Source organism: Rhynchophorus ferrugineus, unplaced genomic scaffold (assembly GCF_030347505.1).
Source record: "Rhynchophorus ferrugineus isolate W39M unplaced genomic scaffold, kcgeb_rfMv2 rfM10, whole genome shotgun sequence".
Classification (NCBI taxonomy): domain Eukaryota; kingdom Metazoa; phylum Arthropoda; class Insecta; order Coleoptera; family Curculionidae; genus Rhynchophorus; species Rhynchophorus ferrugineus.
The window spans coordinates 18522820-18548061 of record NW_027472589.1 but is presented as its reverse complement, the minus strand read 5'-3'; the positions used below and the strand labels follow the sequence as shown (position 1 = coordinate 18548061).

Below are 25242 nucleotides of genomic sequence, written 5' to 3'. Positions count from 1 at the left end.
CTTTCTTTACTTTTATGTAATAAATATAAACATGTTTATATAATAAAATAGAGCATATATGAATGAAACAATGTTGAAATTGATATTTAACTTTAGCGTGTATATTAAAATAATAATGAACACAGTTGTGTAGTTTAATTTAAATTTCTAACGAAATAATCAGAATAATAAATGCAGCTTCCAAAGAGTAAAATGTCATATAGTTACATATACACATATTTTATTGCATGAATCATTAGACACCTTAATATTTATCAATGCTTCCAATTGTTTACAAATTACGGTTAATAATTAATAATTTCTTGTATTTGTCCACTGTGTTCCATCTATGAAAATTATGTAGTTAGTTTTTATTCCTTTAGTTCATTTTAACACCTAAATATTATATTCATTACTTCATTTATATATTCATATAGCCCATATTTCTTTCCTAAAATATATATTACAAAAACAATATATACACCAGGTTAAAACCTGAGTAGAAGAACAATTTCTTTACCTACATTTTAAAATTAAGCATTGTTTTTTGGTTTATTTATTTCTTTATCTTTAGTTTGTCTTTTATGGCTTTTCCTTATCTATTGTTTTCTACTTTATCTTATGTCCCACATCCACACCCCAGGAATTGAAATTCTATGAGATTATTTTATAACTGTTTGTATTCTTTCCAATATTGGATTATTATATGTATTGTTATTATATACGTTGGGAAGAAATTTTCACATATATCAGTATACATTAAAAATCATTGTGGTCCGGGGATTCGGCTACTTTTGGTACTATTCTTATATTCGTCGGCGCAATCTACTCGTCGAAATCCGAAATGCTAAAAGTTGATGTTTCCAAATTTACAGCTAGGCTATTTGATTTATGGATGTATTTTATTTCTTAAAGACTTAAGTCTTAAGATTTTCTGACATTAACTTTTATATTTTGTTATGAAAAAAATATATAATAGAGTAGATACGTTTTTTTTGTATTTAGTACAATATATCGTCTTGTAAAAGAAGTGGCGATGTACCGTTTTGCTTTGATAAAACGTTGGACATTTATTTGTTTAACTATTAAAGCGTTTGATATGGCATTTTTAATGTTATATTGTGATGTTCTTTTTTACCTAAAAGGGAGGCATTTTTGCTTAATATTTCAGCGTTTTAACGGGATATGGAGACATATGGAGAGGATATCGAAATATGAAGAGTCAAAGGTAGGTTTAGTTTCAGTTGCTACAAATAAGATGAATCCTACTAAATGACTCCAATTTTGTAGTGAAAGTAAATCAATATGTCAAATTCCTTTTCCAGGTGCTATTATTCGTGAACCCCAAGCTGTATGTTTAACATTAAAGTCTCCACCAATAATAAACCGTAGGATTAATTTTGAAAAAATATCTTTATATTGTTGTTGTGTCATTTTCTGTCTTGGTGGACAATATAAAGCGCCAATATTTATTTCAGCCCATTTTTTTCGGTACTAATTATCGTAGCTTGTATTTCGTCATTTTTAATCTTTTCTTGTTCGAAATGTTGTATATTTTGTTTAATTATTAAAGCTGTTCCTCCTCGAGCCCGTTCACTGGGGTGTAGTGTCCAGTAAGCACATAACCACGTATTTTAATGTAGTTTTTTTAAGAAAAATGTGTTTCCGATATGAGAGCTATATCTATGTTATTTGTTTTTAAGAATAATTCTAGTTCCCGGACTCTTTGATTTAGTCCGTTTGCGTTTCAAGTTATAATTCTTAAAAACAAATTACTCCTTTTGGTTTCTCTTTAGCTTGTTTTGAGTAGTTTTCCCCAATCCGGATTTCTCCAATTTTTTCACCCTATCTGTTAACTGACTAAATTTCTGTCTGGAAGTGTCTGTCATTTCAGTCTGGAATTCTTTGAGTAATTTCATCATGTCGATGATAGTTGGCTCGTTGGCCGCAGCTTTCTGCGGTTTCGTATCAATTTGTTTATCATTTGATATTTTGGCGTTTCTATTTTACCGTAACTAAACCGTAAGACCGATGGTCTTACGGTTTCATGGGTTTTTTATTTTCAACGGTAGATGTTGTTTCAGAGTATTTGGCTTTGTCAATTTGTCTTAAGCGTTGTTCTGCTGTAATTTTCTTTGGCTGGAGTTCTTTTATTTTTTTTTGATATACTGCACATCCTTTATAATTGGCAGGGTGACCTTTTTCATTGCACAACAGGCATGGCGCTACACTATTGAGTTGTTTTCTGCACTGATTTGTGTGATGTTTACCGGCACATTTCACACATCTTGGTTCCCTATTGCAAAAATTTTTAGTGTGTCCAAGATTTTGACAGTTTGTGCATTGTGGTATATTTTTTTTTCGGAGGTTCCACTTTTATCCTACAGTCTAGTAAATAATTTATGTCGTATATATTTTTATTATTTTCCTTTTGTGTCATGTCTACGTAAAACAACGGAAAAGTTTTAATTTGTTTTTCGCCATTACATTAGTTGTCTTTTTCGCTATAGGCGTGACGGTCACTACTTCGTGCCTGCAAGCCCATAATTCCGATTTAATATTGTCCTGATTTGTTTAGGACGGTAATGATCTAATGACTACTCTATACCACTTATCACTTTTTAACTGATAAGTGTGATATTCGAGTTTATTGAATGAATTGTTTTTCTTCATTTCAATGAGACGCTTTTTTACATTCCTGTAGTCTGTTTCATTGCTAAGGGTTACGTTAATATCATTGTTAGACAAAGCTTTAAACTGCACTCGGTCAGAGGCTACTCCTTTTATTTCTGATATAAATAAATTAAAGTTGCCAACATTGCTTACTTTGATCGGAGGGAGCAGAGGGATTTTGTCTTCTTGCTTCTTTTTTTAAATATTTATAGCACTTTTTGCGATTGACGAAGACGTCATCTGAGACTTCTTCCTCTTTTTATCCTTATTGTTTGTTACTTCGGTCCAGTCAGACTGTTCCCCTACCTCTAATGCTAGTTCGTCTTCATCAATGTAATAGTCTTCTGCATAATTAGTATGCCTTTTTAGTGTATCTTGCGTGTGACCTTGCAGTTGCAACCGGAGAGCAGCCATATCCTTAGATAATTGCAACAGTTGTTGGTTCAGACGCTCATTATTCGTTCTTAATTCTTTGTTTTCTTTCAATAATATATTCAAATCCATGTTGTTGTCCATCATGTTATAATTAAATGTTTTTTTTACTAACTTTTTTTTTACCCTTTTTGGAAAACGTAGAACGTCTTTTGTTTGAGAGCACGTATTTCCTTCACTTTGGTTTGGCCGTTTCACCGTATCCCGTATCTGGTAGTTCTTTGAAACCGTTAACCGAAGTTGGGCGTAAAAAATATTCGTTTTCGAGAAAGAAAAAACACGTCTTGGCTCTATGAAGGTCGGGACCGAACTATTATATATTCAAGTAATTTCAATTAATCGTCCAGTTTATAGGCTTTGCGGAAGTGCAGGAAAATATTGCATACCATTAATCCTGAAAAGGTAGTTATTTAGAAAAGCATGTAGAGCATTTGCTACAGCTGTATGATTTGTTGATAAGGAATACTAATCTCTCTGCTAAAGTAACAAAGAAGAGAAAAGCAGACCTAAGCAGAAATAAAAAAAAATAGTTGAAAGGTTTATATATATACTAAAATAAAACAAAAATTATTAACATCATTCTGTTTTTAGGTACATGAGTCCTTGATTTCATTAAACATGGTGGTTGTTAATTAATGAGTAAGCATTTTTTCCATGAAATATATTAACCTTGCCTTTATTTATATTATTGTATTGTAATTAATTAGTAATTAGTGTGAAAAGTATAAAGGACTGTGTCTACAAGAAAATTGTTAATTTTATTTGTGTATTAAGAATTTTATTTATATATAATACATTTGTAGTATTGTATATTCAAATATGGGGTAATTTAGTAAATAGTTTATAGCATAGCTAAGGTTCATTGTTTTATATCCTCTAATTTATAAAGTAAAATTAATGTTAAATTTTAAAATATATAAATGAATACAATACAAATTTTATTATTATTCTTTTTTTTTCTTTTAACTTCCTTAAATATGTTTCATAAATAAATGTCATATTAAAAATTGACATATAAATTTACTTTCACTGCAAAATTTAACTCATTCAATAAATTTATCCTTTTTTAACAACTGAAACTAAACCTACCTTTGAATATCTATATGTGCAATCCTGTTATAACGCTGAAATGTTAAACTAAAAGACCTTATTTTTAAGTAAACAGGAGTATCACAATATAACTTTAAAAATGCCATATCAAAAGAATTTAATAGTTAAACAAATAAATGCCCAACGTTTAATCAAAGCAATACGGTATATCGCCATTTCTTTTGAGAAACGCTTTTCTTGCAATACCACACAGTGTTGCCAAACCTAAGGGCAACACTACTTATTGTACTAAATACAAAAAAAACGTATCTACTCTATTATTATTTTTTTCAAAACAAAATATAAAAGTTAATGTCAGAAAGTCTTGTTAAATACATTATTTTTCTAAAATAAAATACATCCATAAAGCAAATAGCCTAGCTGTAAATTTGGTAACATCGACTTTTAGCATTTTGGCTAGCGGCGAGTAGAGCAGATTGGCAAACGAATATACGAATGGTTCCGAAACTAGCCGAATCTACGGATCACGATGATTTTTAATGAATACTGTTTTTCTTTCACAACTGTATATACCTTCCGATGAAGCGAGTAATTTAATTTGTTTTCTATGCAAAAAATTGGTAATATAAATTTAAGCTGCCATATTATACTTAATTGTTTTTCATCCAAACTTGCCATGACTGTGTAATATATCCAACAATGCGGTAATAACCGAAAGTAACACAAAATTTTAAATAACACTGATTAGAATTAAATAACGTCGTTTAATAATATTTTAACCACTCACTTACCGTTTCAATATCGTATCAAATGTAAAAAACGAATACTCACTTAATTTTAACGAACACTATCCTAACAATATTATTTTAAAAATTAAAAAAATATAGTCCTGACGGGATTCGATACTAGTAAGTTATTGTCGGCGATCTACACGGCTACTTGATTAGTTCATTTATATGTTTTTTGTCATCGATTTGACGGCTATTCATGGTTGCTTGATTTGGGCGTTTTTCGTTTAAATGAAATATATTTATTTGTTGCGCATATTACACAAAAATATTCGGCCCAAAAATTCTTCCTCGATATAAGTTTTAACCGTGCCAAATTTGACACCCCCAGGTAGCACCGTTTCCTTTCAAATGGGAGGCACAATTTCCGCTAAGCCGATTAATATATGTTTTGTTAGGTCGAGCAAGGAGAAAATGAGAAACCAGCTACTCCAAAATAAATCCCCTATCTCCAAATCGGCGCCGTTGGCTGTCGTCCGTTACGATTAGAACTGACACCCGTACCGTCGCCCAAGGTCTCTCCTACTTTCCAGACATCGTTGCTGTTCACACCATCTTCATCTGCTCCCAAACCGTCACCGAAATGGGAGAAACCGGACGAGTAAGCCACGAAATTAAGTACTCCGTCGCCTTCTCATCGGTCATCAATGAGGAAGGCCGTCGAGGAGCCAATGGTGACATTACCTCTCGTCCCTCCCAGATTAGATCCGGAGGTAAGCATTTGACGAGGCGAGGTGGCGATTTCGGTCTCGAACCCAATATTATTTAATCCGCCCTTTCGGCTTGGGGGTATATTTATTTGATTCTATTATACTGTAGGATAAATGCACTTCAGGTTTTGGTTGGAGGCTGGGATTTTTTGTTTGCCTTTTAGGTAGGCAGTAGATAAGTATTGTTCGAGTTAATTTAAAGAATGCTCCTGTTGTGCACTGAATGAAACAAAACAAGCATTCTTCTAGTTTTAAGATGGGGTGTGCTCCAAAAGCCATTAAGAAAGGATTCAGATTGCTTGATTAATTTAATTGTTATTAAAATTTTATTTTTATTTTATGCATTTTATAATTTTTAATAAGATATCTGGAGAATATACAAATATTTTTAAAATTGCATTTAATTAATTATAATTTCCATTAACTTATAAGGTATATATTACTATATCACTGAACATATCTCTAATCTTTCTATGGGTACTTTCCAGACTAGCAGTTTCCTCTGAAACAATTGTATACACTCTATGAATTAGTTCGGAATATTTACACAAGATAATTTCTAATATATCAGTCCTATAACATGTGTAAAAAATTAGTTGTGTAACCAGGCATATTTCAGATCACACAAAACACCTGAGATACGGAGAGTGCAGACACCAAGAGATACAGAGAGATACAGAGACAAGGAAGCGTACTGACTTTGGAACCCATGGGAAAGGTGAATCTGTGTTAAGCCAGCCTACGTCCTCAATACAAAGTATCCAAGGCAGGAGCAATGGGGGATAAAATGCACACACATAGATGGCGCTACTAGAATTAAATTCATATATTTTTTAGTTAGCCCTAAGCCTCAAAAGATGCGTGTATAAATTTGATAGCTCTCGAATCACTAGTTTGTGAATTATAGCATTTTGAGTGAAGCAACTTTTGTTATTGTGAAAAAAAATTGATAAAAAGAATTTCGCGTGTTGAAATAACATTACTTTTTAAAGGAAAAAATACAGTTGAAGCAAAAACTTGGCTTCAGGAAAATTAACCATCAAGGAATGGTATGCTAAGTTTAGACGTGGTGAAATGAGCACCGTCAACCGCGACTATAACATAGCATTATTATTCGACCGTTTGAAGGACGAAATCGCCGAAAAACGGCCGCATTTGAAGAAAAAGAAAATGTTGCTTCATCAATACAATGCATCGTGTCCCAAGTATGAATTGGGCTTCGAATTTCTGCTCGCTGGGAAGAATTTTTCGTCGAAAGAAGAGGTGATCGCCGAAACTGAGGCCTATTTTGAAGCAAACAAGAACAACATTTGACAACTCGCACTGCAAAAATGCTATCGAAAAGTTGGAGGATCGCGATAATCAGTGTGGCACCTTTGAAGGGAATTATGTTGAATTAAAAAAAACTATTTTTTTCCAAAAAACTATGGTAGGCTGAGGACTTTTCAATTGATCTGTAATTTTCTTACACTAAATGTGTATTTCGGCTCAAATAAACTGAAAATTGATCTTAATTTTGATTAGGCTGTTGAGCTTGGTGCGGCATATCGCGCGGCCTTTTTAACTGAACAACGCAAAGCAATAAAAGAAATCAGTGATGTGACACCTTTATCAATGGGAGTAACTACACTGAAGGGATTGGTAGATACAATTATTCCTAAAGGTACAAAACTGCCAACTAAAAGGCACAGAATATACCGTACTCCATACAATAATCAAAGTTGTCAATAATCAAAAACATGGAAAATATCTGAAGGAGAACGAAAAGATATAGCTTACAATAACATTACATAATCTATTCAAAGTTTTTTTTATATATGCGTCATCAAAAAGTCGCAATATTGCCGCATCAAATCTGAGATTTTGTTTGAAAATTCTGAAAATAGATATTCATAGAGTTACAATTTGATTGCAGTTTTAGTAGGTTATTTCGAAAAGGAACGAGATAATGAAGGCCCCCTTTTGCCCGTAAATTCCGTTAGAGAGATAATTATTTATGATCTTAAATATTATAAGTTGCTGCAATTCTATTGAAACTGTTTTTAGCGTGTTGCTGCTGCGCTAAATATTAGTTTAGGCAGTGTGAATAACATCGCTTACAAAATGATGAACAATAAGTTAGATTCAACCAAGAACACTTGACCATTTTGATACTGACTCTATTCGAGTTCAAATGTACGAAATGTATAAGAACGTTTGAGTAGACAAACTATTTTATCGATATTAACATAATTTAATAAAATTATTTCAGAAAAAACTGTTAGTCTGGAAAGTATGAATAAAAGCAGCTTTTTGAGGGATATAACGATGTTTTGAGGATATAAATATTTTGAGGGATATTATTTCATACACTCCTACAGGGGAGATGATTTAAATGGTGTAAAAATAACCCTCGAAGAGGTCTAATGGAACTTCCAGACATTGATTTTAAAAAAATTCAATTTTTAAAAGCATAAAACAAGGAGAGGGAAGATAAGTTGTGGCACGGTCTCGCGCGTTGTTTCCCATGATCTCATTGCAAGACCACTATTGTTAAAGTTTAGACATACAGTGGTACGTCGTACGTTATCTTCTCTTTGTACCAGGTGCCTATATAACAGTTCTTCTTAGCACAGTCCCTAGCATGTTTGCCTCTGGCTTTTCCCTGGTACGCACTGCATATTCATCAAGACTGGAGCTGGAGAAATGAGTGCATAATAGCAACAGAGCATTGCTTATTTATTCCAGTTTTTAGCTTAATCCTAGGGACGCCGACCTAACCCTAGTGGCAGGGTCCCGCGCGTTGCCTCCCTTGATCTCATTGCACGACCACTATTGTTAAAGTTTAGACATACAGTGGTACGTCGTGCATTACCTTCTCTTTGTACCAGGTGCCTATATAACACTTCTTCTTAGCACAGTCCCTAGCATGTTTGCCTCTGGCTTTTCCCTGGTACGTACTACATATTCATCAAGACTGGAGCTGGAGAAATGAGTGCATAATAGCAACAGAGCATTGCTTATTTATTCCAGTTTTTAGCTTAATCCTAGGGACGCCGATCTAACCCTAGTGGCAGAGTCTCACGCGTTGCCTCCCTTGATCTTATTGCACGACCACTATTGTTAAAGTTTAGACATACGGTGGTACGTCGTACGTTACCTTCTCTTTGTACCAGGTGCCTATATAGCAGTTCTTCTTAGCACAGTCCCTAGCATGTTTGCCTCTGGCTTTTCCCTGGTACGCACTGCATATTCATTAAGACTGGAGCTGGAGAAATGAGTGCATAATAGCAACAGAGCATTGCTTATTTATTCCAGTTTTTAGCTTAATCCTAGGGACGCCGACCTAACCCTAGTGGCAGGGTCCCGCGCGTTGCCTCCCTTGATCTCATTGCACGACCACTATTGTTAAAGTTTAGACATACAGTGGTGCGTCGCGCGTTACCTTCTCTTTGTACTGTGTACCTATATAATACTACTTCTTAGCTCAGTCCCTAGCATGTTTGCCTCTGGCTTTTTCACTGGTACGCACTGCATATTCATCAAGACTGGAGCTGGAGAAATGAGTGCATAATAGCAACAGAGCATTGCTTATTTATTCCAGTTTTTAGCTTAATCCTAGGGACGCCGACCTAACCCTAGTGGCAGGGTCCCGCGCGTTGCCTCCCTTGATCTCATTGCACGACCACTATTGTTAAAGTTTAGACATACAGTGGTACGTCGTGCGTTACCTTCTCTTTGTACCAGGTGCCTATATAACACTTCTTCTTAGCACAGTCCCTAGCATGTTTGCCTCTGGCTTTTCCCTGGTACGCACTACATATTCATCAAGACTGGAGCTGGAGAAATGAGTGCATAATAGCAACAGAGCATTGCTTATTTATTCCAGTTTTTAGCTTAATCCTAGGGACGCCGATCTAACCCTAGTGGCAGAGCCTCGCGCGTTGCCTCCCTTGATCTTATTGCACGACCACTATTGTTAAAGTTTAGACATACAGTGGTACGTCGTACGTTATCTTCTCTTTGTACCAGGTGCCTATATAACAGTTCTTCTTAGCACAGTCCCTAGCATGTTTGCCTCTGGCTTTTCCCTGGTACGCACTGCATATTCATTAAGACTGGAGCTGGAGAAATGAGTGCATAATAGCAACAGAGCATTGCTTATTTATTCCAGTTTTTAGCTTAATCCTAGGGACGCCGATCTAACCCTAGTGGCAGAGCCTCGCGCGTTGCCTCCCTTGATATTATTGCACGACCACTATTGTTAAAGTTTAGACATACAGTGGTACGTCGTGCGTTACCTTCTCTTTGTACCAGGTGCCTATATAACACTTCTTCTTAGCACAGTCCCTAGCATGTTTGCCTCTGGCTTTTCCCTGGTACGCACTGCATATTCATCAAGACTGGAGCTGGAGAAATGAGCGCACAATAACAACAGAGCATTGCTTATTTATTTATACCAGTTTCTAGCTTAATCCTAGGGACGAGTACTAACCCTAGTGGCAGAGTCTCGCGCGTTGCCTCCCTGATCTCATTACACGACCACTATTGTTAAAGTTTAGACATACAGTGGTGCGTCGCGCGTTACCTTCTCTTTGTACTGTGTACCTATATAATACTACTTCTTAGCACAGTCCCTAGCATGTTTGCCTCTGGCTTTTTCACTGGTACGCACTGCATATTCATCAAGACTGGAGCTGGAGAAATGAGTGCATAATAGCAACAGAGCATTGCTTATTTATTCCAGTTTTTAGCTTAATCCTAGGGACGCCGACCTAACCCTAGTGGCAGGGTCCCGCGCGTTGCCTCCCTTGATCTCATTGCACGACCACTATTGTTAAAGTTTGGAGATACACTGGTACGTCGTGCGTTACCTTCTCTTTGTAACGTGTGCCTATATAATACTTAATCTTAGCACAGTCCCTAGCGTGTTTGCCTGTGGCTTTTCCCTGGTACGCCTTGCATATTCATCATAAATGGAGATGGAGAAATGAGTGCACAATACCAACAAAGCATTGCTTATTTATTCCAGTTTTTAGCCTAATCCTAGGGGCGCCTACTAACCCTATTAGCAGAGTCTCGCGCGTTGCCTCCCTTGATCTCATTACACGATCACTATTGTTAAAGTTTAGACATATACTGTTACGTCGCGCGTTAGCTTCTCTTTGTACTGTGTGCCTATATAATACTTCTTCTTAGCACAGTCCCTACCGTGTTTGCCTGTGGCTATTCCCTGGTACGCCTTGCATATTCATCATATATGGAGATGGAGAAATGAGTGCACAATACCAACAAAGCATTGCTTATTTATTCCAGTTTTTAGCTTAATCCTAGGGGCGCCTACTAACCCTATTAGCAGAGTCTCGCGCGTTGCCTCCCTTGATCTCATTACACGACCACTATTGTTAAAGTTTAGACATATACTGTTACGTCGTGCGTTATCTTCTTTTGATACCGTGGGTACATGTCATATTTCATCCTAGTACAGTTTATGATTCCATCAATTATCGTTATTACCCATTATATATGATTTATTGGCTATATGTTGTAATTATGGTTCATTGACAAGCTGAAGCACACAGAAATGCTACCAATTGTGGTTCTTGCCGTTCCTTCATAACCGCGTATCTAGCGTGTTTGCCTCTGGTTTTTATGTCGTCGCATTGCATGTTCATGATAACTGGAGCTGGACAATAGTAACGGAGATGTGTGTATTTATTTCTTCTCAGTTCTTAGCTTAATCTTAGCAAGGCCTCCTAACCCTAGTGGCAGGATCTCACACGTTTCCTCCCTTGATCTAAATACATGTCAATTAATGTTAAAGTTTGAACATAAGCTGGTACGTCGTGCGTTACTCTCCTTTTGTACCGTGGGCATATATCATACTTCGTTCAGTTTCTAACGTGTTTCCTCCGGATTTTCCTCTCGTACCCATTGCATGTTCATCATAAGTGTAGCTGGAGAAGTAAGTCTACAATAGCAACTGAGCATTACTATTTATTTATTTGAGTTTTAAGCTTAATCCTATCGGCGCCTACTAGCCAAAGTGGCAGCGTCTCAACCGTTACTTCCCTTGATCTCATTGCATGACGACTATTGTTAAAGTTTGGATATAGGCTGGTACGTTGTGCCTTACTTTCCCTGCCTACCGTGGGCACATGTCATACTTCACCCTAGTACAGTTTATCATTGCTTTCAGTTACCAATATTGTCTGTTATTATAATCATTTTCCGTCAATGTTATTGACTACGATTTACTAATATTATTGTTAACCATCCTTGTTCCAGCTTTGTTATTGTATATCATTGTTTCATCCTTCATTGAGAATATCAATAGCGTCCATTATCAGTATTTGTCGATACATTTATGTATCGACACTGTTATTTTTCAATATTTTGATCTGCCTGCATAATTAATTACCCGCACACTTATCTGTCACTATACTAACTGTCAGTACTGTTTTATTCCAATGTTGCCGACCAGTATAAATATATATCGTAATAATAACCAATTCTAGTTCTATTTTATGTGTATTTTTAATTTATCCCTTGTTATTGATCATTGTTTGCGCAGATACATTTTTATTATATTTTCAGAAATATCACCCAAACACCTCGAATATCAGGTTCTCACACGATTATATGCTTTATTTATTATGTAATTATATGTTATATCACTTATTTTGATCTCTGTTTTACTTGTTTAAGTTGTAAGATTGTTTTATTTTGTTTTATTAAATATAATATTTATTCTACGCTTTTATTTATAAGCAACTCTACACACATAGATCACAACAGTATGCTTTCTTGAATATAATATTTGGTTAGCTGTATCGAATTATTGTTCCTTTTTCTGTGGAAGGGGTAATATAATTCACTGTCATTGGTTGCGTATATATTATATAACAAGAAATTTTGTTTTTAAACAGATAATTTTATTTGGGGCATCAATGATTCTTTAGATCACCACCTGACAACGTATATCTCCGTTAAGTAATCTAACTATTAGCATTTAATAATAATTATTAACATTTAATTCAATAACTTGAAATCGCGTTCTTTCTATAATATAAGAAGAAACACTTTTTAATTGTTCATTAGCTCATAGCCAATATAGCATAGAGGGTGTATTAGGTATATTTGGGGTCCTTTAGTTGCATTTCTGTTTAAAATGTATGATGATATCCTTTCACCGCTCATTAACTATTTGTTCTTTATATAATTTGTCTAATTTTAAGCGTTTGAAACAAAAGAGTTTATATTAGGGACATATACGACGATACGGACGTTTATATAAAAGGACACTTATCAGGACTCCTATAAAGAAGATGCTGATGTGGGATTAGACCTCGTGGGAAGAAACGTGGAAAGACTTAGTGTTTGTTTAATAAAATACTCAATTTATTAGTAATAAAACACAATTGTATTAAGCTTACATAAAATATATTTTCTATCTTCTATTTTACATATTTTAGGATATTCTAAATTTAACTAAACTTTTCAATTGCTTCAGTTATCATAGGCTCTAGGCTCATCAAAGGCTCTAGTACATCCATGTTAAAAACCACCACCAAACGTTCAACTGATGTTTTAAAAGCTTTATATTTATTAAGTATTTCTTCCAGAGGTGTCCTATAATTTATATTTTTTATATATGTTTCAAATTCGAAGCATATATTTTTTACAAATTCTTGATCGACATTCCTATTTATATTTTCTAGTTCATACTGAATGCGGTTTATAAGAATGATAACGTTGCTATAAATATTCTCGAAAGCCTCAAATAAATCATCATCTTTTTTATTTTTCTCTGCATCTTCAATGCTACGTTTGATATCACTTTGGCGTACTTGGGGTTCTTGCAATTCTATATTTACTTTCTTTTTTTTACCTGTAGCTAATACCTCAGCTTCAACTTTAAGAATTCCATCATTATCAAGAATAAATGTTACTGTAATTTGAACATCACCAGCTTTACCTTCTGGCAGATCAATGCAATCAAATTCATCTAAAACGTTATTGTAAATTCTATTTTTTCGTTCTCCTTCGGATATTTCGATTTTCATAGAACTTTGATTATTGAATAATGTACGGATTGTTTGGTACTTTTCAGTTGGTAGTTTTGTACCTTTTTCAATTACTTTAAGTACCAATCCATTACTTACAGTTACTCCTAATGATAAGGGAGTTACTTCAGTGATTTGTCTAATTTCATTGCATTGTCCAGTTAACAAAGCTGCTTGATATGCTGCACCAAGTGCAACAGCTTCATCAGGATTAACATCACTTTTAAGTTTATTCGAGCCAAAATACCTACTTAACTTTTGTTGTATCATTGGAGTTCTCGTAACGCCACCAATAAGTAGCACATTGGTTATATCTTTTGGAGGAATGTTAAGGTCCCCAATACATTTTTTTACCTTAATCATAGACTTTTCTACTAAATCAGCTATAATTTCTTCGTACCGCGTACGCGACATACGTAATGTAAAATCTTCATCGTTTCCGTCAACGCATTCTAATGTAATGTAATAAAAATCTTGAATAGAAAGTTTTTCCTTGAGCACAATACATTTCTCTTTTAAACGTCTCATTAATTTCGATGTTAAAATTCTATCGCCGTATTTCTTTTTTAATAACTCCATAAAATGTTCCACAAGTAGTTGGTCCATATCTCGACCACCAAGAAAGGTTTCTCCTTCCACATTGAGTACATTAATCTCCTTGTCCTTGACGTCAATAATAGAAACATCAAAAGTCCCACCTCCAAAATCATAAACTAATACTTTCCCATCCACTTTGGTACCTCCTCTGATATAAAACAAAGCACCTGCAACTGGTTCAGTAATGAGCCTTAACACTTTTAAACCAGCTAATTCAGCTGCTTTGCGGGTGGCTCTTCTTTGAGAATTACTGAAATGAGCCGGAATAGAAATAACTGCTTCCTTAATTTCTGTTCCCAAATATACATTCGCTGATTCCTTCAAATATTTCAGTACCTCTGAGCTAACTTCTTCTGGTGATTTTTGCGCAAGTTTTCCGTCATGCGTAAGTTTGAAGACTGCATTTCCCTCAGGGTCATTGGTTATATTAAAACGGTAATGTTCATTGTTTTTAATCTTCTGAACATTTGCGTCGTTATATTTACGGCCGATGATCCTCTTCGCGTCTGCAACAAAAATAATAGAGATCTTGTGAATTTGAACTAAGATTTTACTTAAAATAATAAGAATATTATGGACATAATAATATCTGTTGTGGCTTTTTCGGTCCGGACGAGATAAAATTATTTAAGTATACTACAACTATAATTTTGTATACTACGAACTATAATTATTATATATTTCAGTAATTATGCGATGGCATTTATACATACCTAAATATGTACCAAATATATAATGAAATTTTGGGAGGGAAAAATTATACAAGATCTTAGAGATTGGATTGGGCTATAGGGAATGTGATATTAAAAGTTTGTTCTGATATCATATTCAAAATGGTATTTTGACAAGTATTTGTGATACAAGTATTTGATCTTATCAATGGAGTTACTACTACTATTACCATTGTTTAAGGGATGCCTATTTGGCGTAGAAGGCATTAATTTAAAAACATTACATCTTAGAGTTTTAATAACTTTAGAAACGACGGGTTAATTATATAATCCGAATAAGCATAGGTCACTAAAAGAAATAACATCTAAACCAAGATTTTTTTAATGAGAAATGTTGACAGAATGAAGCCAAAGAACTATATATAAGAAGACAATAAACATACAGTCTACCAGAACAATTGAATAAACGTTAAGAAATCGACTCTAATTGCCATTCAACAGTTCAGTTTACCATTTTAACTATTGATATCGACAAAATGCCTCATTTATTAGTTTATTCTCCTTAAGAAAAGTATATTGTAATTTACTAGCAATAGCAAATAATAAATCTTTGAATCCTTGAGCCATTGTATATACTATTAAGTAAACACACCATCCAACAAATGTAACCGAGGAGATCATATAAATATATAGTTATCACTTGAAAAATGTACAAAAAGGATGTGCTTACCGTAGAAGAAGTTGGTGATGCATCTAATACCTAGATGATCAGCTGAGGTTCCAACAGAGATGCCTGAGGTCTCTTCGTTATAAAAGACGAAAGACGGAGTTATACGATGTCCTTCTTTGTTCGGTATAGCTTCTTGTTTGGCATCTAAGAAAACGGCTGCAGCGGAAAATGATGTTCCCAAATCGATCCCAATAACTGGTGCTTTATTCATCTTTGATATCTTAATTAATTATTTGAAATTTGTTGGTTCTGTTTACTAGAGGCTCTTAAATAATATAAAATATATCGAAGCTGATTACTTTTAAACATTTTTTTATCTATATCCTACTTGACTAATTTATATTAGGTACGATAATTTTTTCGTAGAAACAGGTGATAATATCAAGTTATGTATAATCAAATTGATAGCGATATTTTAAAAAAATATGTACTCACTTATACGTAATAAATCAAGATTTGAACGAGCTAACTGGGACGTGACTCTGTCCCTTTGCCAGGTTAATCCCAAAAGTGCCATTTTAATAAATATTTTTTTAATTTATTTTAAAACCTCCGTTTTACCAACCAGGATCTATCTGGACTGGACCTACAGTTTGCCGTTGCCTCCAACGACCTTCCACCGCCTTCGACATTTCGCCTACCGACTCGAGGGTGACCAACTTAAAAAATCATTCCAGAAAATATCCAGGCTTACCTAGTCTGGTTACTGGCGTGACTGGGATTATTTTCCTTGTCGAATTTTGCACTCTTACTTAGGATTATCACAAAACATAAAATTACGATCATCCTTCAGCAGGATTCGAACACGCCACTACTGCAACAGTAGGTGGACTGTTTTGTCGCTTTTACCACTGCGTCACCAAGATGACAATAATAATAAAGAGATTTGTCGACTAAACTAGATGCAACTCTAAGTGGACACCTAAAGAATGCTTCAGTATCGAAAGGCAACTCCAAAGAAATACAGAACCATCTATTGCAGTGTATGCTCGAAATTTGTCATGATCAAATTATTGAGGAAATTATATATTAATAATTCTTCATTCTTGGTGATCATGGCGGACGAAACAGCTGATGTTACTGCAAAACCTCAACTGGTAGTATTTTTTAGATATGTTCGTAATGGTGATCCAATTAAGCATTTTTGGAACTACAAAATTCCTGAAAAATGTGATGCAGAAATACTTAGTAAACTATTTTAAGCGTTATAGATAATTTAATTCAATATTCGCCCAATAATCTGATTGCACAACTCTATGATGGAGTAGCGGTGATGTGCGGCCAACATGCAGGCGTCCAAGAATTTATTTTAAGAAATATTCCCTTGCTCACAATATAACTGTTATGCACAACAATTAAATTTGATTATGTCTAAAGCTGTTTCCACGAATAAACAAGTACGTGTATTGTTCGGCAATCTACAAGACATTCCTGGATTTATTTTGATAATTCACCCCAAGGAGTAGAAGTGTTTAACAAAATTGTGAACAAAACGAACCCTACGTTGCTCCAATCCGTTGAAACTTTAATATACGGACTATTAATGTTGACTACGAAAATAGAAATATCTGTTTTAATACATGGATAAAATAGAATATCAATTCTCCCGCAACACAGTCTGTAGTGTAGCAGCCTGCATTCGCCAAATATTTTGACTACATTTTTTCCATCATTTTTTCATATCTTAGAACTTCAACAATCTGTCCGTGGGTAATAAGTGTTATTATATAATTTCCGTTATGCAATATAAGTATCCGGACATCTAGAAGATCGCTTCACTAAGTGATAAGCTGTACAAACTTAATATAAAATCTTATTAAATAATATCATTAAATATAAAAATCTTAGTTTAATTAGTATCCTAAATTACTCTAAAGACCATTATTACTTATTCTAGAGATGATTATATCTCACTGTATGTGTCTATTAATCAGTTCGATCAATTGTATAATTTTGTTTGGTTCTCGTTGGTTCACCAATTTGGTTCTCGCAATAAGACTGAAACAATCGAACAAGTGCATAGGATTGTTAAAAATATGAATATAGACTTAAATACCAAAAAAATTTCTCACTTATCTGGATTATGAGCTAAAAAACTCTTACCTCACAGATTGTTATTTTACAGCAAAGCAAGGCGATGAACACACCCAATAACATCTTCTGAACACAGCTGATCTACCTACAACAAAAATGACCACTGTGGTAACATACGCAAACGACACGGCAGTCTTAGCCTCTTATGAAGATCCAGCCATAACATCAATTAACCTACAGAAAAGATGGCGTCTAAAACCAACGAAACAAAATCCAGTCATATAACTTTTACAATGTGTAGAAGAACATGTACATCAGTCTATATCAATAATTGTCAATGCACCTAGATCGACGCCTAACTTGGAAGAACCACATACTCGCCAAACGGAAACAACATGGACTTAAACTCTACAAAATGTACTGGTTTATCGAGCGCAAATCCAAGTCATCATTAAATAAGAAGATATTACTATTTATATCTAAAGAGATTATTAAGATTATTTCCATACCTTGCTAACAGGGGATGTACTACCAGGAGTCAAGAAATTGCAACTTAACTCTGTACCTTCAATTCCAGATGTTCCTATATGAACGAACTAAACTTTACGTTGTACCATAGTATCTATTTCAGGTTATTTAGTTAAACTTTTGAAACAAACAACTTAATCGTAACTTTTGTTTGCATTCAATTATGAGTCATATATTATACGGCAGACTCCAAAAAAATAGTTTTATTATACCGTTAGTAGATCTTTGGGCTATCTTTTATTTTATCCTTGGATATTGCCATCTCGATAATATAACACACTTTTAGTCAGATATTCTAGAAAAAGGAAAAAAACAAACCTTCTAATTGCACAGCACTGTAATGATCTTGTAATATATTTATATTCTATACATACATTTATCTTTATATTTTATGGATGTATATTCTTATAGTTGTATTGAATTTTTTATCATAAAATTTCTGAAATTAAATTGTTATTTAAATGTTATTAGTTCCAGTCATATAACTTTTACGCTGCCTAAAAGAGCATGTCTACCAGTCTAGATCAATATTTGTCAACTCCCGCAAGCAGAAAATGGTAAATATTTTGATATACACCTATATAGACGCCTACCTTAGACTAATCGAGCGCAGGTCCAAGTTATCAATTGATAATCAAAATTTATTGTATAAATCTATACTCAAGCCTTTCTGGTGATTTGGAATCCAACTATGGGGAAGCCCTAGCAGGTCTAATGTTTCCAACATGCAACGGTATCAAAATAAAGTATTGCGTGCTATTGTCGATGCTACGTACTATGCTTCAAATAAAGTGATACAACGCGATATTTCTCTAAAATAAGTAATGAGTGTAATTCAACGTATTTGTGTGAAGTACTTCCAAAGAGTGTCAGTGCATCCCAATATACTCGTTAATCAGCTAAATATGCGAAGTGACACTTAAGTGCGTAGACTAAAACGTTTAGCACTAACCTATCTGATTATTGGACATGTATATACTTTATAATAAGCTTTTAAAGAAGACTAATTAATAAAAATATTACTTTGTACAGGATATCACTTAATGAAGTGATTTTCTACATGCCATATATATAACATAAACATAACAAATACTTATTGCCCTTTGGACAGATTGTGGAACTACTAAGAGCAATAAAAAGTATACAAAGGAATCACAGCACTTTATTCTAGAACCTCTGAAATAAAGCTATGTTTGATTTGCTAGTGGTATCCAATAACATAGGTCCAAATGGGCCTAAGTATTGACTTATACAGTAAAGCCTTGTTGTCTAAGGATAATTTAGATTTATACCCTATCAACCAACACATTTTGTTCAGTTTAAGCCCAAGCTGTTTGCGTTTTGTCACTAGAAGTTTTTCCATATTAAACGTCGATCAAAATTCATTTACATGTATTTAACGTTTTCTGCTTGCGGAAATTCATAATTATTCATTTTTACGAGGGACAAATTCTTCTACAATGAGTGAATGTCACATGGATAATTTTGTCTCATTTGCTTTGATACGCAACGTTTTCAACCGCAATTCGACTTTTTTAAAATAAAGTTGGAAGTTTTTTGTAGCTGATATTAGATCCTCGTGTGATGATAAAACCGTTGTATCGTCAAAATATGTTGCACTAGAAGTGTTTCTTGAGGTCGGTAGGTCAGCTTTAAACAATAGAGATAACAGTAGACCAAGAACTGCTGTGGAACACTTGAATATATTGGATGAAGGTCAGTGTATTCGTCACCCTGTTTCACAATAAAATGTCTGTCTGTGAGGTAGGATATCAGTAGTTTAAAGTGCGTATGAGGCAAAAGCTTTTTCAATTTAACATGCAGTCCAGTGTGCCACACCTTGTCGAAGGCTTCAGATATATTGAGAAATGCAGCAGAGTAATATTTTTTATCGTTTAAAAAAACTTCCGCTTTATCTTTATCGTTCGTATCATTATGTTGTTGAGATTTTTTAATATTTCTTGTTGCTTTCTAGAGATAATATTTCGTTGCATCAGTTGGCGTTAAGTTTTCTAGAATATTTTTGAATTTCTTGATTTTGTTTATTATTTATTAGCTTTTTCAGCTTCTTTGTTGCCTTGTTGAATTTTTTTCTTTTGTTCTTATTTCTTGTCAGATTTTTACACTTTGTTTTTTTCAGCAATTTTTATTTAATTGTAAGTTTTTTGTTTAATTGGGAGTTGCCTACCATGGGGCCACTTGCATATTTTTTGTTATATTTATTGCCACTGTTTATGTATCTCTTTCTGTTTTGAGAGGTAAATTTAGGGATATTAAACTTTCTAGTTTCTCTCCAAATAATAGCCAGTTGATTTTACTGTTATGCGAAGAATGAGGATTTGTTTTGTTGATAATATTTGAGGTGACTGTTATAATAACTGGTGAGTGATCTGATGATTGATCTAAAATAAGCCTAATTCAGCTTTGAACTTTCTGGTGTCAATATTTTTTGTAACACAAAAGTCTGTGGCATCGGGAGTTTTAGTTCTATTTGACGGCCAATATGTTGGCTCACCAGTAGAGATATATTGGAGATTATTTGCCTACATTGCTGTGACCCGTTCCTTTTGGTGTTATTAATTTAGAACCCCATATTGCATGTTTTGAATTGTAGTGTCCCCTGGCAATAAATCCATTAGCTAGCTTGTTAAAGAAACCGCAGTATTGTTCTGCCATGTTGGTATGTGGTTGTGTTTAGGTAGACAATATATAGCTATCATTGTTATTGGTCCGTGTACTTCTTCAATGGTTACACTGGTGGTTTGTAAATAGTCCTCGCTGAATTTCTCCCTTTAATGGTGTTTTATGTCTTCACCAACAATTATGGATGTTCCTCCATGTGCTGAAGTATCTGGGTATTATGTGTGATATAGCTTGTCTTTCGAAATCCGTTAATAATTAGTATCAGTGAATTGTTTTTCCGTCAAATTATGCACCACTTGGATATCCTTTTTAAACAATTGCAGCAAAGAAAAATCGAAGCCACGAAATATTGAACATCATTAGAAAAGCATCAGATATAATAAGTTATGAGCCAATAGAAAATAAACGCAAACGTCCAGAGAACACAACCAGTCGAATATATTTGATCACTGAATTTCTGCTTTAGAGGTATGTAATGTTATAATAAATTGTGCAAGAGATCGATTCCATTTTAAAGAGCATCTTGTAGTTGCGTCCCTTTTATTTTTGGAATTCTTTTGTATGTGTTGTTTCTCAACACTAAAGCGCACCAAAACGCTTCTCAGAAATTCAATAACCGAAGATCATTTAATAGCTTTCTTCATGCAATCTGTTAAAAAACAGTTTATATCCAAATAGAAAAAATTTATGACAAAGTAATTACCGAATTTGCGAACAGAAAAGAAAGTAGAATGGATTTAATCTATAAAAAATAGATAAGTTTTTTTTTGCAGAAATTACAACCCCTTAAAATAAATAAAAAATAATGAATTAAAATTTTGATCAGAGGTCGCCACTAATTTATGTCATCGGTTATACAAGACAAGCCCGAGAGACCAGGTGAATGGTTGACATTCGGATGAACATTTGACATATTTATTTTTCCCTTAGGAATAGTAGTAGTCCCATGTCACAGGAATATTGGGAGCATACTCTTCTATAGTAAATATCGGACAAAAATTTATAAAACAAACGGGTAGTTTCCACAGCCGGTCCTTCGGTATTAAAATGTCAACATATACGGCGAAATAATATTAAGAAATTATTCTGAATTATTTATTTATTGTTTTATCTTAAAAATTATTATTAATACTTAATAATACTTTAGATGCAATAACTTTTAAATACTTGCTATAACAAAATCACAATACAATTTAATGAAAATATTGCAGTTATATTCTTATACATATTATAAAATATTACAAAAACATTGTCTATTATTAGGCGCTTAAATGTGTTTTAAACAGCGAAACATATTGGCGTAATAACGAGTTTTATTTGCTTATATTTTCTCAATATTTTTTTTAATACAAAGATATGTACGTTTCAATAAAACCATAAATCGTTCCGAATATCTATGGTACTTACAATTCCATCAGGCAATTGGATATTTTAGATGTTCTTAATTGTAGGTCATTTATGTTTTTAAAAGGTTTAAGCGAGAATCTAAAGTAGCTTGGAAGGATTGCCGTTTCTTTTTAATTCTGTTACTTGTCACCTTTTCAAATACACTCCAATAGAGACAATTACTATGTGGCAACATTTCTAGTCCTATTTCGTGGGATGTAAGTAGTACTTGACATATATTAAACATATCCAAGGGACGTTAAAACTTCCTAAGGTTTAGTTTGTGAACACGTGACGCTCAGGGTCACTACCTTTTTATTCTGTCAATTATACTTAGTGTTTTATGTTGCCCAGCTTCAAGCAAGTTTTGTCAAATGGTGAATTCATTCTATTTATTCCATTTATTATTCTCTGATAGTTTTCTTATCCTTTGGTTTCTTCCCTTGTGTATATTCCTCGTTCATCATAGCCGGAGCTAGATAAGTGAGAGAAAAATAGCAAGAATGAGAGAAAATTGTTGATAATTTATTCGATTCGAATTATGTGAACTGTTCCACCCTTTCTCCACCCTTACTTACTTTACATCTTGAACTTTACTACAAGCACATATATTGCCGATGGTTTCAAATCTCGCAGCCGGCTTGACAATCGGGCATTCCCTTTCAAGCTCCCATTCCTGTCAAGCTGAACTGGGTTCGGTATTGAGCGCTGAAGTCTTCGCGATAATCAATGCTTTATCGTACATTAGCCCCCCACCCTTCCCATCAAGGATGTTTGTGTCTAGACCGACCTTATCCTATTCATTTGTTGTTTCGCAAATAACAAGGTTCAACGTCGATGGGCCCAGGTGGCCAGCCACAACAGGCTCTTTGAGGTTAAAGCTGATATTTTTACTCTCTTCGCTTTCCTACCCTTCGTAACCATGCCGTAGCTTTGTATCGACTGAGCTTAGGCCACTGTTGTTTCTGGCCTTGAAGTAGGCCGATTGTTCACTATAAGTTTTGTAACTGTGCCCCTATTTCAGTCTACCACATATTGAACGACTGTTCACGGCTCACCAGATTAGTACTAAGCATGGGCTGCAAAATATTAGACATGCCTTAGCAGGAGAAAATACAGACGACTCCTCGGCTTTCTACGAGAGATCGATTTTCTCCATAGAATCTAGGCTAAGTTTAGTATTACTGATCAAATAACCATTATCACTTCGGTGTGGGTGCTGACGTGTGCTGTCTGGAGAGAACCTCTACATCGTTATGTTTATGCCTGTAGTTTGTGTTCGTATTAAAATTGTATATACACTATTTATATTTTTAATCCCCCTGTTTGTGATATCAATTTTGTTAATTTATTTATTTATTATTTTATATATATATTTTATGTCTGTCCTCGTCCCCTATGCATCAATACCGTACTATTGTATAGTCGCGAAATAACGACTCCATTCAAAGCAACAAAAAAACAAGAATGTTGCGTATTTAATTATTTAATAATTAATTAATTATTTAAGATTTTAGATTCACATTATTGATCCCTACTCTAACTCTAGTGTCAGGATCTCGCAAATCTTCTTCCCTTGAGCTAATTGCAGATCCATTTTTGATAGTGTAGTAATTCGTATCTTCCCTTCGTACCGTGTGCACATATCATACATCATCCTAGCATAGATTATTAATGCTATCACTTATCGTTACTATACGTTGTCTGTTATCATTATTCCTCAATTTTATCGACTATTATGGACTAAGATTGTTGTTAATCATCCTGGTTATTCTGTTGCTCCTATTTCTGATGTTATCAGTCAATTACTATCAGTACCATTGTTTGTCGATACATTTGTTTTTTTTGCGATACTGTTACTCATTACTACAATGATCAGTCAGCATAATTAATTACCCTTATTATTAACTAACAGTACTATTTCGTCTCAGTATCATTATACTTTTAATTCTTGATTTTAAAAAGTGTTATTGTAATCACCATTTTTTTATATTTCATGTGTATTTTTAAATTCACCATTGCCATTGAAAATTGCTTACTTAGGTTTATTTAGTCTTCAGAAATGTCACCTCATCCGCTCAACGTCAAGATCTCACACGCTTAGAATTAGCTTAATTATTTACTTTGCCGTTTATTGTGACATAACTGTTAAATAATTTATTATGATCTCTGTTTTTATTTGTTTAAGACATTAACTGTTTTATATTGTTTTATATAAACATAATTTTTATTTTATGCACTAGTTTTAAAATTAGCCATAGAAAAAATAAAATATGCGTATCAATGTAAATATCTGGTAGATAAGTTCAACTAACTCTCAAATGCTATTGTTTTGACTTAAAAATACTTAGTATACATAAATTATTTTATATTCTGAATAATTTACCTTTTTATGTGATTCTTTGGGCAGTGGTTATCATATCACTACAATATCAAGTTTATTATGCAGTTATCAAATAATTCACTCCCCAAAGAGTAATCGAATGATTGTTAAGATGATTGCTACAATACAACACATATAAATTCGTAACACTATATATTTCTTGCTTCTACCATCAACAAATTCTGTTGTCTAAAAATTTTGTACCCCCATTTTGTTTCTATTTACCTTGTGTGCGTGCTGTTCTCTTGTACGTCTACATCATTATGACATTTCCTCATATGTACATACAACCCAATCTCTTGGAGCTATAATATTTTCTGATCATTTTGGATTATTAAAAAAATTGTCAATGTTACAAATCTCTTTAGAAATCTACAAATGGAATATTGAAGTTTTATAAACATAAGAGTCTGATGGACCATTCTTAATTTTCTTATCTCTATCCTATTCTCTTATCTTATCTTTAAAATCCCCAAACGATTTAGATTTTCTTTTTGGTATCTAAATTCTCCTTTTAATTAATTGATCTATTGATCTGTATGATTTAATTTAGAGCCTATCCAATGCTTACTATCAATACATACCAAGAAATA

The 25242-nt window shown here is 33.8% G+C and overlaps 2 protein-coding genes across 2 annotated transcripts; one reads left to right on the top strand and one right to left on the bottom strand.

Moving 5' to 3' along the window:
• The first annotated feature begins 1174 nt into the window (after positions 1–1174).
• On the top strand, positions 1175–24444 carry LOC143203405 (uncharacterized). Its single transcript, XM_076415523.1, has 4 exons — positions 1175–1207; positions 1305–1330; positions 5412–5635; positions 24320–24444. Exons 1-4 carry the CDS (start codon positions 1175–1177, stop codon positions 24379–24381), a joined length of 345 nt encoding a protein of 114 aa, XP_076271638.1. The 3' UTR covers positions 24382–24444.
• LOC143204207 (chaperone protein DnaK-like) lies at positions 13044–15927 on the bottom strand. The gene is made up of 2 exons (XM_076416694.1): positions 15676–15927; positions 13044–14780 (listed from the first exon to the last, which is right to left on the bottom strand). Exons 1-2 carry the CDS (start codon positions 15884–15886, stop codon positions 13099–13101), a joined length of 1893 nt encoding a protein of 630 aa, XP_076272809.1. The 5' UTR covers positions 15887–15927; the 3' UTR covers positions 13044–13098.
• Positions 24445–25242: the final 798 nt, after the last annotated feature.